The sequence below is a fragment of the Artibeus jamaicensis genome, unplaced genomic scaffold (assembly GCF_021234435.1).
Source record: "Artibeus jamaicensis isolate MK-2021 breed Jamaican fruit bat unplaced genomic scaffold, CSHL_Jam_final contig_384, whole genome shotgun sequence".
NCBI lineage: Eukaryota > Metazoa > Chordata > Mammalia > Chiroptera > Phyllostomidae > Artibeus > Artibeus jamaicensis.
This window is the reverse complement of record NW_026521810.1, coordinates 15329619-15346388: the sequence shown is the minus strand read 5'-3', so window position 1 is coordinate 15346388 and position 16770 is coordinate 15329619. Positions and strand designations below refer to the sequence as shown.

The 16770-nt window shown below is 39.1% G+C and overlaps 1 protein-coding gene across 1 annotated transcript in view; it reads left to right on the top strand.

Annotated features, from left to right (window-relative positions):
* DNAH6 (dynein axonemal heavy chain 6) overlaps positions 1 to 16770 on the top strand; it is a 243147-nt gene that overhangs the window by 46115 nt on the left and 180262 nt on the right. The window contains exons 14-19 of the mRNA XM_053664561.1: positions 1141 to 1293; positions 4989 to 5240; positions 7953 to 8081; positions 11100 to 11213; positions 11982 to 12125; positions 16359 to 16571. Coding sequence (XP_053520536.1) covers positions 1141 to 1293; positions 4989 to 5240; positions 7953 to 8081; positions 11100 to 11213; positions 11982 to 12125; positions 16359 to 16571 — 1005 coding nt within the window. The remainder of the gene's footprint in view (positions 1 to 1140; positions 1294 to 4988; positions 5241 to 7952; positions 8082 to 11099; positions 11214 to 11981; positions 12126 to 16358; positions 16572 to 16770) is intronic.

The following is a 16770-nucleotide window of genomic DNA, read 5'->3' as shown; positions in this document are numbered from 1 at the left end:
GTTCTGGACAAACGGTTTATTAGAACACAGCCAGGCCAATTCGCCTATGTGTACTTTAGCCTGTGGTTGCTTTCCCACTACAAGGACAAAGTTGAGTGGTTGTGACAGAGACTGTATGTCCTGCAAATCTAAAATATCTACTGTTTGGCCCCTACAGAAAACTTCTGAACTCTGTATAAAAGACTGCAGACCTGAGCGCTAATTCTGTCATTGTAATTAGTTGTATGATATTGGGCTTTCTTCTAAAGCTTCACTTCTTCATCTGTTAAAGGAAAAGATATATAATTGGAGCAAAATTGATTCAATTTCAACAGTTTGAAGCCAAAGAAAACAGACCTCGAACTGGCTTAAGCAATCAATAAATTTGTAGGCTGTGCATTTAAAACTCAGGGTGAATGGGCATCGGGCAGGTTTCATCTAGTTACTCAGTGGTGTTACCAAGAACCCATTTCTGTCCATTCTCTTCACTGAGCCTCCTGATGTGCCAGCTTCCCCATAATGCTTGCATTCCCTTACATTTCTGAAATGGCTGGGGAAAACTCCTTAAGCTAATTATTTCCTTGTTTATGTACAAAGCGAAAAAGAAAGAGAGATTGAGATTCTGAGCATCCATTTCTCTTAGCCTTAAACAGTAGTACTGGATCTCTTTCTCATTGAATCAGCTAAGGTCAGATGTCCACCCTTATCCAATCACATCAGCCAGAGGAAGCCAGCCTTCTATTTGCCTAGTGATCTACCAGACTACACCTTTGTTTCCGAAGGAGAAATCAATCCACTTACCCCAAAGTACACGGCTACCACCCAACATGAAAGGAGTAGAACTGATGCTGGGGAGGACACCACAGTGTCCACTGCACAGGGCAGAGTAATAGAAAAGATGCTGACAAGACTTCAGAGAATTTTGGCAAACTTTTTAATACCTGTGCAATCTAGTTTGTTCTGGGAATGATCTTCACAACCTGATCTTCCTGCTGGTTCATTTAACTAGTAGGGATTTCATGTGAAAAATGTCCCTTTATATACAATGCTGCGTCCAATACTTGCTGATTTAACAAATGTTCAGTTAGGATTTATCTAAAATCTATAATAAAATGACAATATATTCAAGAAGTTAGGACTAATTTTCTTTTTCTTTCTTAGGTGCTAAATTATATGCTTCCTTGCCAAAGCAAGAAAAAAGTGGATGCCATTATCTCCGAGGCACAAGATGCAGAGTATAAACTTGACTTTGTTCCAACAACCACCATAGAATATGTTAACAGCTTAATATTTCTTGACGACATTCAGGAGAGGGTGAGTTGATTCATATAACTCTATATTGCATATCTTGTGGTAAGTAATGAAGACACACAAAAAACCCGAGGGATTGAAGGTCAAGGCACAGCTGTGAAACTGTCAGAAACACTTCCACACAAAGTGAGTGGACGTCCCACATCACAGCGATGATGACGGCTGACAGTGATGAGTCTCGTACTGCTAGTCAGGCATTGCACCACACTTGTACATACGTTACGTTTTAAATTCTCACAACAACTCAAGATGTGTAGATAATCTTTACTCTGTCGATGAGGAAACAAGGACTGAAATAGGTTACATTGTCCCGGATCAAAGAACTTGTATCTGGCAGATCTGGAACTACATTTGGTTCTCAGGCTGCAACACCAATGCTCTCAGTCAGTTTCTTATTTGTGATAAATGGTAATAGAATTGCGATCGAAATGTCAGTCACAATGTAAGTCTCAACCCTTAAGCTGTATCTGCATAATAGTCAGGAAACTTACTGTTAGAAATGGAAAACATCCTTAGGGGGTGGGGTGGGGAGACAATAGTGATGTGGGGACTCAAGTGATGCAGTGATGAGGTCCTCTCTCTCCCTCTCTCTCCCTCCCACACCCCCCCTCTGCACACACACACACACACACACACACACACACGCACACACACAGTCCTTTGTCTCCCATATTTTTTTTCTCTCTAGAAACAATTTCCTTCTCAGGCTATGGCAGGAAATCTAGAATTAATTTCATTAATAAGTTTTTTCACAAACTTTCATTCATATCACTTGGCATTTGAAGGAGGGAGAAATTATTTTCTGAAAATTGAAGGTATATTTAAATATTTTAAAAAATATATTAAGTGAAATGTCATTAACAGTTGAATAGTGTTATACATTGTTAACAGAATTAGTAAAGGCTGTTTCATATGCCAATAAAAGTAACAATTTTGTTTCTCATTTCAAGAAATAGCACTTCCTCAAATAGCAGATGATTGTGGTTTTCCCTCAGGCTTACTCATACATTATCCCAAGAGTCTAAAGGTGCCAAGCACTTATTATTATTTTTAGTCATTAAGCCTCTATACACAAATAACCAAACCCAGTTGAGCTAGCTTAGGCCAAAACAGGGATCCTTATTTAAGGCCTTGAGGACATTTCATGGACTCACCACCCTCACCCTCCACGTGCATCCAGAATGTAAGCAGGCTGAGGAACTTAGCACAAGCAGGAATGAGAAAGCTGCAGGAAACCTAGGGAGTTCTCTCTCTCTCTACCTCACCTCTCTGCATTTCTTGGGGGTCTGCTTATCTCCTTCTGCAAGTAGGTTGTTCCTTGTTCTTCATCCCATGGCAGCAAATATGGCCACCAGCAACTCCCAAGTTCCATGTTGCAAGTCTAGCTAGCCACTGAGTCAGAAAGAAAAGCTCTCCCTTCTAGGCACCCCCGTCCTGTATATGAACTACGACAGGAAGGAAGGATCCCATTGCAGAGGTTATACTGTTCTCACTCTGCGGTTCCAGAACAGGACAGTTGATGAGCCACACAGAAAACTCAGACTGTGTCCCATCTCCTCGAGGCTGTTTCTGCATTGGTAGGTGGTGCGCTGAGAAAGCAGCCTCCCTTGGGGAGATGCTCTGCACACCAACAGCTTCTTTTGGAACACGCAGAAAATGCAGTGAGTTGCTTTCAGTGGGTTACAAGGATTACAACAATGAGTAAATCTGCTTTGGAGGAGATCACAGTCCAGAATGAAAGCAGACAGTTATTATACAGTGGACATAGTACAAGATATTGTTTTAGGACCGGGGGGTTTGCCCTAGGCTCTGTGGAGGATGGGGTATGTATGCTATGTCCTAAAGCACATCTATTCAGAAGGCATTCCAAGAAGTGTGGAAAGTGTGCAGTGACCTGAGGCAGCATGACAGGAGCAGGATGTAGCTATGGAGAAAGGGTATGAGGTATTATGTAGCAAAAGCAGTATTTTCAAGGATAGGAGAGAAGAAAGGGATTCTGGAGGCATTAAGTAAGTAGAATTGGAAGGACTTAATGGACAACTGAATGAGGGAACAGCAAGAGAAGTCTGAGATAACGCTTCGATATCTCTCTACAGTGAATGGGCAGATAGTGGTATCATTAATCACTATGGGTAGGGAAAGGCCTTGTAATCACAGGGTTGCCAGGCCATTTTTTCGAGAGTGAAAGAGGTGCTATTAATGACTCTTCCAGGACAAATGAAAACCAGGACAGTCTCAGAGAAACCTGGACATATGCTTACCTGGAGTAGAGGAAGCAAAGGAAGAGGAACAGATCTTGCTGAACAGGGACTTTAGTTCTATGTATAATTTGTTTAAGATGTTAGACACTTGGTTGAAAGGTAACAAAAACTCACTAGGTTATCTTAGAAAAGGAGAAGATTTATTCTAGGTTGGCAGGGTTATCTTCTGGAATTTAAAGAGCCTAGCCTTTAGAAAGGACAGAAACCAGGGATTAAAACAGCCTAGGGAACCAAAAGGACTCTTTCCATCTCTCCTCGCTGTTCCTCTCTAGAATGGTGTTTCTCAAAGGGTAATGGAGAACTTGTTACACATGCGTATTCCTTGGTGCTCCCTTAGAGCGCCACATCTGAAACTCTGGGGTCAGAAAACACAGCGACCTGTGTCTTAACAAGCTTTCCAAGGTGACTGTGATGCACGCCAAAGGGTGAGAACCGTTTCTCTAAAAGCCTCTCTGCAGTTATAGTCTCATATTAAGGACCTGCTTTCTGTTTCCACATGAAAGCAAATAGCCTCTGCCAACAGCTGCAGTCTGACTCTTCCTATGCTGAAGAGAGAGGCCAGACTGCTCTGGGTTTGCTGGCTCCCAGTCTGATGCTGCTTGGTTCCGTCTGTGGCCGGGAGGTTAGGTCAAGTCATATGGATGTGGCTGCTCTACCTATAACCATGTGGCAGAATTGGAGAGAGGAGGGTTCCCCAAAATTGAAGAGTTCCTTGTCCGAAAATTAGGAGAGACACTGTTCACTGAAGGCAGGGCATCAAAGTGAAGATGTTTAGCAGTCAGTGGGAGGCAGCAGACATATGTGTTGAAGGGTAGTGGTAGGCCCCCTAGATGGGAGTTCTGAATCTGTGCAGGCAGGGCCGGGCCCATGCACCTCACAGTCAGCACACGGGACTGTGGGCTCTGGTACTACAACTGAGCATCCTCACAGCACGTGTGGTCTCTGAAAACCTTAAATATTGGTGCTGTTTATTGCTACTAGACAACAAAAGAGAAAGGCAGAAAATAAAAATTTATAAGAATAATGCTAATTATACTCAGCTCTGAACAACTTACCTCATGGGCCTGATTACCTGTATTGTAACGATGCCAGTAGAGATCACCCAGCAACCTTCAACCAGTTTTTTAAATTATTATCATTATTGATTTGAGCAGGGGGAGCATGAACTTGTTGTTCCACTTATTTATGCATTCATTGGTTGATTTTTGTAAGTGCCCTGATCAGGGATAACCCACAACCTTGGTATATTGGGATTAAACTCTAACCACCTGAGCTACTCGGGCAGGGCTGACTTCAGCCACTTGAACACATGCCTCATGTGCTTGCTCTGCATGGAGTGACGTCCGTGCTGCACAAAGGCTATCTCCTGTTAGACAAAACCTAAAGAGAATAACAGGACTCGGATATATTTAACAAGCCACAAATGTTTCTATTTAGATTGAAAGCCTTGAAGATGAAGGGAATGTGGTGATGCAAATGTACAAGCTCATTGAACAGTATCAGGTTCCCACGCCACCTGAAGACTTTGCTGTTTTTGCTACTATGAAGCCATCCATCGTCGCTGTTCGGAACGCTATCGATAAATCCGTAGGTGACAGAGAAGCAAGCATCAAGCAATTTTGTGTGCATTTGGGTAAAGATCTTGAAGACCTGACCAATGAAGTGAATGAAGTAAAGCTGCTGGCACAGGTAAGTTAAGGACAAATTTTTTTAAACAACATGTTCAGCTTGACTACCACATTTAATTGAACCATTTAGGGAGCTTATTTCATTTTATTCCAATTTAACTTTTGTTTTACATGGCTTTATTCTGTCCAGTTAACAAGGCCTTTGAGCTTCTATTTAAAATCAAAACTCTCTGAACTCTCTTCACAGTGCTGAATAAATTCCAAAGTATATATGTATTAGTTAATTTTATTTCTCCTGGCTTGGATTGATTATTCTCAAATAAGTGTTTTCACAACTTGTTAGCATATTTTATAGCTATTGTCACAGTGGGGTGTTTTTTAACACATATTAGAAAATTTCTATTTATAAAGAGGCAGAGTTTAAAGTAATAATGATGGTGAAGAATATTTGGTTAACTTGCACTAATTTTTCTTTATATCAAGGGGAATTTTTCAATAATTTAAAATAGAAATCTGGGTGATTCTCAACTGAAGCATATACATGAAAATCTGATTTTGTAATGATCCATTATTTTATTAACATTGACTAAAACTCATCACAGAGTGTAAAACCATATAAAGTTGTAATCGAATCAGAATAATTGGGAAATAGTTAATGTTCATCAACAAAGTATTAATAAAATTGTTAGGGGACATCTACTCAAAGGAATACAATACAGAATTAAAGATTACAATATACATTTACATGTATTGACATGGGAATGAAAAAGTGGCTGCTATTTGTTGTCTACTTAGCATGTATCATGTACTAAAGTACCTTTGTATTTTCACATAGAGAAAACTGCACGTAACTGTAATAGCCACACAACTCAGTGAGTTATCAGAAAGTGAACACATCCATGTATCCACTGCTCATGTCAGGAACTATAACATTACATGTTCCCCAGTGTCCCTTGTTATCACTAACCCTTTCTTCCTCTCCAAAGCCATCCACTACCCTGAATTCTAATGCTGTAAGATAGCTTTGCCTGTTTATGAACTTCAATTAAATAGAATCATACAGCTCTGGCTGGTGTGGCTCAGCAGATTGAGTGCTGGCCTGAGAACCACAGGGTCGCTGGTTCAATGCCCAGTGAGGGCACATGCCTGGGTTGTGTGGCCAGGTGCCCTGTGGGGAGCACACCAGAGGCGACCACACATTGATGTTTTTCTCTCTCTTTCTCCCTCCCTTCCCCTCTCTAAAAATAAATTTAAAAATTGTTTTTAAAAAATTCAAAAATACAATCCTACAGCAATGTGCCCTTTATTTGATTTTGTTCCATCCATGTTGCTGTGTACGGATGCAACTTATCATCCACAATCATTGCTATGTAGTATTTCATCATATACCACAATTATTCATTCCACAGTTGATGGACATTGGATTGCTTACAGTTTTCAACAATAGTAAATAATGCTTCTAGGAACATTTAAGCAAAGAACTGCAACTTCACCATTTTCATAAATGGTATCATCTTGCTGTCATAACCACCACTCCTGTTGATAAAGAAAATTGGAGAAAAAACCTAAATGTAACATTCTATAATAACTCAATTTATTTCACTTGGAAATGTCTATTTTATTTTAATTAGGCCTCTTTGGGATAGATTGTAGTTCAAAACCTGAACTCCTCACCGAGCATTTCTTGCTCCCATCCCCTTGCCCCAGCCCCTCCCACCTCTTGCTCCATGAGGGGAAATCTGCATTTCCTTCCAGTGGATATGGAGGGGAGGGACATCCAAGTCCTGTGCTGCCCTCTGGACCATTGGGCTTCCCGGGCAGTTTGGCTGGGCCTGGTTGTCCCAAGTAGCTGTTAGCTGAGAGTCCTTCCTGGTCCTTGAGGTACCATACTAGCCCCCACTGCTGCACTTGTCATTTCTGCCATAGTCTGTAGCCTCAATCTGTGACTTTCGAATCCTGACTTCAGACTTCCTCTGGTCCACTAGTTCTTTCAGCAGCTCCCACTGCCAGAATCAAGGCCCATGAGAACTTCATGACTGCCTACATACCACTCCATGAGGCACCAGAGAGTCAACCCAAGCCCCTCCACCTGTACACTTCACTTAGCTTTTTCTAGCCAGGAGCCTGTTACCATTTTGAATGCAGGGCCATGATGTATCAGAGATGGGATAAATGGCTTCCCCAAGCTGCGGCTAGAATAGTTCTCAGACTCTTCCAATTTTCTCAGATTCTCCCAAACCTAGTTAGGTGTTTCTGCTTCATTCCTAAACTTTCCCATTCCCATTCACTGGGTAGGGTTTCAGCCCCACGGGTCAGCCAGAAAATGTGTCTGCTTATTTATTATTTATTCTCCTTTTTTCTCTTCCTCCCTCTCAGAATGCAAAGGGTTTCTGTTTTCTTTGTTATAAAATGGGAATATTTCTTGTATTATAGTCTCTTCCTTCTTTTCCCCATTGCATTCAATTGTCCTTACCTAAAATCATGTTTGTTGAAAAAGTATAGGAAATGAAAACAGACGAGGGGAAATATATTAGGTGCTATTTAAAAACGTTGTCATCCCCGTGGCACTTCTTTGTGCATTTCTGCACTTCTCACAGCATGTGTACATTGCTGTAAAATTGAGGAAAAGCAATCATTTTAACATATTTTCTAAAAATCAGAGTGAGAATAGAACTAGAAAAATGTTTTTTGAAAATGTGCGTTAATTAATTTAAAGTCATGGTCCACATCACAAAGCAGGAATGACTCATCAAAAACTATCTTAATTTTACAGGACCCACAGATTTTGGATATTAATGCTGATCAAGACAAAATAAAGTCCACGTTGAATGATCTTCAATTAGTTCTAGATGATCTTCAGAAACGTGCATTTCAATACAAATCTTATCAGAAAAATTTTAAGGTAATAGTAATTCTCCATGTGTTTTTAAAGCATGTGCGTAGCAATGACAGTGATGCACAAGCACTTTTAACAGTGTGACTGTAAACATTTAATGTTTGGACACCCGTGTGCTGGTCACTCTACTGGGATGGTCTGAAACAAAATGATGTGTTCTCTGCCTCATGCATTCATTACTGCAAACTTCCCTCCCAGGACTGCTTTCGCTGCATTCCATAGGTTTTGGTGCACCGTGTTTTCATGTTAATCTGTTTAAGGATTAGTACACATTAGAGACAAAATATCTTCCTTATAAAAAAGTAATTGTGAATGGTAGATAAACCCTCAGACCACAGACCATAATTTCTATGTTAAAGTGTATATGGATTTTTAAATGTGGTCAATTACTTTCCTAATATTCAAGTTTCTTTTACACCCATGTATGTGTTATGATTCTATGAATATTGCCTGATTAGCTCCAGTTTGATGCACCAATTTGGTGACAGAAGAGAATTTTCCTAAGCCAAGGTATATACATGGATCCAAAGGATAGATTGAAAGGCTAAAAGATATGCCTCAAAAGCAAAAATGAAGAGAAATGAGAGAGATATAGTGCTCTAAACAGCTATTAGGGAGACCAAAATGAAAAGAGAATAGAAAAGATTTCTAGGGTCAAAACCAAGGGGGCCACCAGCAACGTGGGTGTCATTAGTCTCTCCCAAAGTCTTAGGGGAGTGCCTGGACTTCGCATGGGAACACATACATCTCTTCCAGAACCCCACACAGATGGCCAGAAAGTAGTCTTAGGAGCTGTCTGCTCCAGAGCCCAGGGGCTGGTGGAGCAACCGATAACTTAATGAGCTGGGCACTGCACAATGTGACTAGTGCAATGCTTGAGGCAGGAGGTTTGTGCATGAGAGAACTGGGTGCGATGTTGTTCTCAGGTTGAGTTAACTGACCTACAAGATAAGAAAGTACTGGGGTCGGAAGTGTGATATGGGAGAAATACTGCTTGATAAAAAGCTACAACTAACGGATGGACACTCTGTGGATCAGAAAGCATTGCCTGAGCCAGTGCCTGAAATAGGAGGGTGTTCCCTTCCTTCCACACACTGTATTTATACTTGACTAATTCTTGCTTTATAATCACCTTACATTCAATTTTGCTTCTGAAGCTCTCAGGCATTTGGGAGATAGAAGTGAAGGCCTAATGGGACTAGGAAATAATTTCTAACTGTTCATGAAGATAGGGCTAGACCCCTAATATCAGGGTAATTCTGGTCTTGTAAAATGAGCTTGGAAGTGTTCCACCTCTTAAATTTTTTTTTGGAAAAGTTTGAGAAAGATTGGCATCAATTCCTCTTTAAATGTTCGGTGGAACGCACCAGTGAAGCCGTCTGGTCCTGGCCTCTTCTTTGTTGAGAAGTTTTTGGTTACAGATTCAACCTCCTTACTCATTATTGGCCTGTTTAGATTTTCTTCTTTTTCCTGATGCAGTCTTTTTGGTGATATGTTTCTAGGACTTCATCCTTTTCTGATAGGTTAACAAATTTGTTGTCATATACCTATTCATAGCAGTGTGTTACGGTCCTTTCTATTTCCATGGTATCAGTTATAATGTCTTCTCTTCTATTGCATTTATTTGAGCATTCTTTTTTTCTTACTCTAGCTAAAATTTTGTCATTTGTGTTGATCTTTTTTAAAAAAATATCTCCTTGAAACTAAGATAAGTTTGTTGTAGCTTTCTAGTTTCATGCCATTGTGGTTGGAAAGATACATGGTATGATTTCAGTCTTCTCAAATTTTCTAAGACTTGTTTTGTGGCCTCTCATATGATCTACCCTTGGGAGCGTTTCAGGTGAACTTGAAGAGAATGTGTATGCTGCTGCTGTTGGATGATCTTTTCTATTTTTCTAGTCTCCATTTTACTGGTTTCCATGCTGATCTTCATTATTTCCTGTCTTGGGGTCTAACTTGTTCTTTTTCCAGCTCCTTCATGTGTATGTTGTTTATTTGAAATCTTTCTATTTCTCAATATATACATTTATTACTATAAACTTCCCTCTCAGAGCTGCTTTTGCAGCATTCGGTAAGTTTCGGTGTGCTATGTTGTCATGTTACTCTGTTTCAAGCCATTTTTTAAATTTCTCTTTGATTTTCTCTTTGACCCATTGGTTGTTCAGGAATTTGTTGTTTAATTTCCACACACTTGTAAATTTTCCAGCCTTCCTATTGTTGATTCCTAGCTTCATACCATTGTGGTTGGAAAAGATACATGGTATGATTTTAATCTTCTTAAATTTCCTAAGGCTTGTTTTGTGGCCTTTTGTATGACCTCTCTTTGGGAATGTTCCACGGTGCACTTGCAAAGAATGCGCACGCTGCTGCTGTTAGATGCAAAGTTCAAAGCCGTAGCTTATCACAGGGCTCACAATTTCTGTACAAACAACCCCCTGGAGATTTATTTCCTCCCCTCCAGGCCAAGGAAGCCTTAAAACACTTCACCAAAACAGCTTCTTCAGACTTTCCTGCAACGTTTCTCTCTATAGGTGTCATATACAGCCCGTGGGGTTAAAAAAGAGTCAGACACCGGCTGTCCTCTCCATCTTAAATCACCCCATCCACTTCACCAGCTGCTGCACAAACATCTTCCTCTTCTACCATCTAAGAACATAAGCCCTAACAGAAACCAGTCTTCAGCCTCTGAAGGTCCATCTGCTTTCCCCAAAAGGAAGGAATGTATATGCATGTATGACCCAACTTGAGGAAGAATGCCCATGGTACTCTTGTGATATTTATGTCTTTGGAGAATATTTAAGTTTTAAGGAAATATAAAGAGTTATATTTTGTCACTCAGATGGAAATTTGAATTTACATGGGTTTCGTGATTTTTTTCTGTTTCCATCTCTTTTTTTCTTTCCTCATTTTCTGTCCCCCCCCATATCTGTTTAGTCACTGTATCAGGAATTACTAATAGGAGGACAACATAAGGTATTTCTATCTGAAAATTAAATAGTGTATTTGGTTTATTACATTTTAAAGGTAGAAGTTTCTAAGTTTGAAGACTTGGAAGAAGTCAGTGCTGAGGTGAAGCTCAAGCAATTGCTCTGGGATTCTTTGTCTGAGTGGGATCAGCTCCAGGAAGAGTGGTTAAAGGTAAGAAATAAAAAGGCCTCAATTCTTAGATCATTTTTGTTTTAATTAAACTTAAAGTTCTAATAATACCAATCATAATTTTTAACAATCTGGTATATTTTTAATTTCAGTAAAATATGCTGTGCTATAATTTCATGCAAAATAAAGAAGTTTAGAGCGTTTTCTGATAACCACCAGAGCAACAGCTTCCACAGTGGGGTGGACTCACCACCTCTGTGTGAGTGGTGAACTCGCTCCCCTGAACTCACACAGAGGTACCCATTAGGGGCCGGAAAGAAAATGTTGACTCTGGAAACAAATGAAAGTTTTACAAATTTTCTATAGCCTTCAGTCCATATGACCGTCTTACATATCAATATATGTGTACACATATGTTTATATAACTGAGAAATATATTTATAGATACATGCATATTTGGGGAGCACCTTTAAGTCATTTATATTAAAGGGGTACATTAATAATAGGAAAATACTAGGTGAAAAATTTCTAGTTAGCAAGAGTAAAAATTAACTATTTATATCTCCTTACGAGGGTCGGCCCTCAGGAATACTGCACGTGATGATGGGGACCAGGTCATGAAAAGCATGACCAAGTGATGCCTGATAGGCCACTGGCAATCTCAATAAGTAAAGCCATTTCCAAAAGTAGAGAGTTGACTTGGATTAACTATTTAACTACTAGAAAATCCAAGTGAAGTTAAAATTTTCACTATTTCAAGCTTGTGTTTTATCATATGCCTTAACTTCTTCTTTTCCCCTGATTTTCTAGTCCAAATTTGACTGCCTGGATCCAGATGTCCTAAACAGTCAAGTTTCCAAATATGCCAAATTTGTGACTCAGTTGGAAAAGGGCTTGCCACCCAACAGTGTAGTGCCCCAGCTAAAACAAAAGGTGGAAAAAATGAGAGAAAGGGTAAGTTTGGTAGAAATTCTTTCTCAAACTTTTGTCAGTAAGTTACTGCTTGATGGTAGTGATACCAACGCTGAGAACTATCCCGTTTAAATGAGTCGGCTTTGCAAAGAGAGGAAAGAGTGGACCAATTCCATTTTTGCCAAGCGCAGACTGCATTCCTATCTTCAGCTGGCGGAACCAGGCAGCTGAATGCCTTGGTTAGAAGAGGCACTCAGAGCAACAGTTCCCCAAGTGGTAGGGGAGCTAACGCAGGAGTGGGTTGGGGGTGTGCCAAGACACTGATCCTCTCATCCTGTAGACAGTTGGAGGAGGCTAGGGCAGCCTTGCCCGTTCACACCTCTGCACCAAATAGGCCAGTTTTCAAGGTGTGTTGTGATGTGAGGAAGCCTGGGAAGCCAAGTGTGCAGGGCTGGCTCTTTGAAAACAATCACTGCTTGAAATGGACCAGCACTTGAAATGGGAAGGAAGGGGATATTATTTTTACCCTTTTAATCCGTTTTTTTTTTATTTTTTAAAAAGAGATAAAGGACTAAAAGAAGACATGGGTAAAAAGAGTAAGCAAAGCTCAGGGGACGATGAGAAGCAAATGTTCCCTACTAAAGAGTGTTTTTGCAGTTTTTTTCTCCTGTAGCCTTATGAGACCTCGACAAAATGGTTTTCGAAAGTTACTTAAGTCAATTTCATTCTTCCTTATCAACCTGAAGGGTGCTTATAACACACTATTGTAAACAAGTTCCCTTATCACAGTCTGCATCCCATCTTTTGTTCCTTGGAACTCCTGGTTGGGTTTTTTTTAACTTGCGTACAGTAAAAGTCTTTTTTTGTGGTATACAGTTTTATGGGGTTATACAATTGGGAAGAGCTGTGTATCCAGCACAACAGTATTGTTCAGAATAGTTCACAACCCCCAGCCTCAAATTCCCTTATGTTGTCCCTTTGTAGTCAGCTCTGTCTTCCATCCCAACCCCAGGCAAACCCTGATCTGTCTTCTGCCTCTGTAGTGTTTGCTTTTCCAGAATGATAGAAATGGACTAACACAACATGGAACCTTTGGGGTCTGGCATCATTCACTTATAAAAATGTATATAAAATGTATCTGTGCACTCATACCCAGAATACATAGCATACTCTTATAACACCAAAATAAAAAGACAAAAAAACTCTTTAAAATGAGCAAAGGAGTTCATACACATCTGCCCAAAGAAGGTACATGAAAAGATGCTGAACATCATTAGTCACCAGGGAAATACACATCAAAGCCACAATAAGGTACCACTTTGCTCCCACCAGGATGGCTGTGTTCAGAAAAACAGATTATAGGTGAGAATCTGGAGAAATGGGAACCCTCATGTGTTTCTGTTGAGATTATAAGGTGGTACTGCCTCTTTGGAAGATAGTCTGGTAGTTTCTCAAATGTTAAACATAAGTTAACATATTACCAAGTCATTCCACTCCTAGGGTATATACCTAAGAAAATTGAAAACATATGTTCACACAAAAACTCATATATGAATTTCATAGCAGCATCATTCATAAGAGCCAGAAGTGGGAGGAAACACCAATGTTCATCAACCAATGAATGAATGAATGAACAAAATATATCTATATCATGGAATATGATTCAACAATAAAAATGAATAAAGTACTAATATATGCTAAGGCATAGATGAAATTTGAAAATGTTATACTAAATGAAAGAAGCCAGTCACAAAAAAAACTACATAGCACATGATGTCAATGATATGAAATGTTTAGGACAGAGAAGCTCCTAGAGAGAGAAAGTAGGTGAATGGGTACCAGCCACTGCGGAGGAGGAGAAGAGGACAGTGATGGTTAATGAGTGTGGGTCTCCTTTGGGGGTAATGTAAATTAGATAGTGGTGGTAGTTGTACAACTCTGTGAGTTAGAATTTTTTAAAAGATTTCTTTGTTCATTAATTCTTATCGCTGAGTAGTATCCCATTATGTAGATTACCATGGTTTATCTAATGTTTGTGCTAACATCATGTATTTTATCTTTACTTATATTATAGACATACCAAATTATAATTATTTTTGTTTTATATAATAATCTTTTAAGACAATACAAATGGAAATAAAATAAAATTTATTTTACCTTTATTCCATTTCCATTGCTCTTTATTTCTTTGTATGAATTCTGACTCACAGCATATTCATTCTTCCTGAAGAACTTTCATTAATATTTTTATTGAGTAGGCATGCTAACAATGAATTCCCTAAATTTTTGTTTTGAAAAAGTTATTTTTTATTTTGAGTGGTATTTTCACTGGGTATATAATTCTGAGTTGACAGGTTTTGTTTGTTTCCAGAAATTTAGAATAGCCTTTCATTATTTTCTTGCTTTGTATGGTTTCTAACAAGAAGTCAGCTGCAGTTCTTTTTCTTGTTCTTCTGTAGATAAATGGTTTTCTCTTGAAGTATGGCTGCCTCCAAGATTTTATCTTTGTCTTGGTTTTTATCAGTTTGTAATGTGATATGCCTACATGTATGTTGGAGGGGGTTGGGTTGTTTTTTTTGGGGGGGGTCATTGTTGTTATTTGTGACTTGTATTTATCCTGCTTGGGGTTCTCTGAATTTCTTGGGTCTCTGGTTTGGTTTGTCTTTAATTTTTTAAAAAATGCAGTCATTATCTCTTCAAATATCTCTTGGGCTCTGTTTTCTATCTCTCTTATCCTTCTTGATTTCTATTACATATTCTGTCATTGCTTTTTCATGTTCTATTACAACTTTGTGGTGGGGAAGGACACTAATTTTTCTCTTTGTATGTCAGTTTGGGAAGTTTCTACTCATTCATCTTCAAGTTAACTGATTCTGTGGCTGTGTCAAGTTCATCAAAGGCATTCTTTATCTTTACCACTATCTTTCATTTTTAACATCTGTTTAATTTTTTAATACAGTTTCCATTTTCCTATTAACATGTCTCATCTGATCTTGCATTCTGTCCACCTTTTCTATTAAAACCATTAACATATTAATCACAATCATTTTAAGTTTCCTGTTAATTCAAACACATGTGTCATATATGAGTCTGGTTCTGATGATTCTTGGTCTCTTGGATGTTTGTCTTGCCCTTTAATATACTTCTTAAATTTTGGTTATAAACCCAATATTTTATATTTTATGTAATATAGTAAATAATGCCTTTCTTTCCACTTGACTTTTTGTGTGGCATGTTATGTTATATCTAATTATGAACTGGGGTGTATTTGAGGTTTGATGTTTCTATAGCTACCCTTAATATACCACAGCTTTTAAATTGTTCTAAACACCTGTGTTTAGGGTTTGGGCTGATTTGCCAAAGATCATTGTTTCTGTTTGTTTCCCCTGACCTTGTACCCTCCCTGTGTTGTGCACAGAGAGAATCTGTCTCTTGAAACTTTCCACTTTGTATACCAGTGTTTTTTTTTCACTCAGTACTTGTTAGGTTGGTAGCAGAAATGAGGAGTGGCATTGCCTCATATTCTGATTAAGTCTCTGTATTAACGAGGCATTGTGTCCCTTGTTCTCAGAATTGTTACCTTCACAGGCATTCCTTCCCCTCCTCCAAATGTAGTGATGAGCCTAAAATATATTTCTTTCTGTCCCTTTCCAGTGGGTTTGCTTCTTTTTAATATTCTGTATCTCCAGATATATACAAAACACTTACAATGAGCTATCACTGATACCTTGGTTGAGAGTTTTTGTTGCCCCCTTCTCAGACATTAAGTCTTTTGCAGATAGGAGAGATTGGTTGGTTAGTTACAAAAGTGGCTGCTCTTTCCTCCCCCTGCCAGCACCATAAAGTTGGTTTTCTTAGGAGTCTCCTCAATCTCTTCTATGAACACTTCTATATTTGTAGTGCCCAGGTACTTCGCATTCTCGTATGACCCTACACTCATTCTTCAGCAATTTATACTTTAAGTTTAGTTGTCTTCCTACTCCCTTAAATGTCAGCTCAAGACATCTGTCCTAGATAATCGAATTCTCGGGTTCCGTTTCGTTTTGTGGAGAAAACTGTGGATACCTGTCTGTCACCAGATTTCCAGTTAGTCGATTGCCTTTCAACTTAGGTTTCTTATGGGTTCAATACAGGTCATTAATTTGCAGTTTGTTCAGTTTGTTATTGTTGTTGTTGTTGTTAGAGTATAAGTGGTGTTCTTTCCAGGTCTCTCGAATTAAAATCTATGCCCTGAAGATGAAAAGCTTGGCACCTCTAACAGTGTTTGTTTTCCAGCTTCCGGTTATTGTCGACCTGAGGAACCCAACTTTGAAGCCTAGACATTGGACAGCCATTGAACATACAGTAGACGCCACTCTAGTGGACCTTGAAACTCCACTGACCTTAGAGCGGCTCTCCGAGTTGCATGTTTTTGACTTTGCTGAAGAAATCCAGGACATTTCTGGACAGGCTTCTGGAGAAGCTGCCTTAGAAACAATTCTTAAAAAGGTAAATCTAAAAATCATATTCTTTTATCAGGTAATGTACAGGTTTTCATACCACCAACTTTTGGTTTATCTGGATAGATTTTTCAACATTGCAGCTTTCACCCTCTCATTATCAGGCATCCTTCTGTTGTTTTGTTACATTTATTATCATTATCACTATTATTATACATTATAAATATCTTCTCTCTACTTAGCTTATA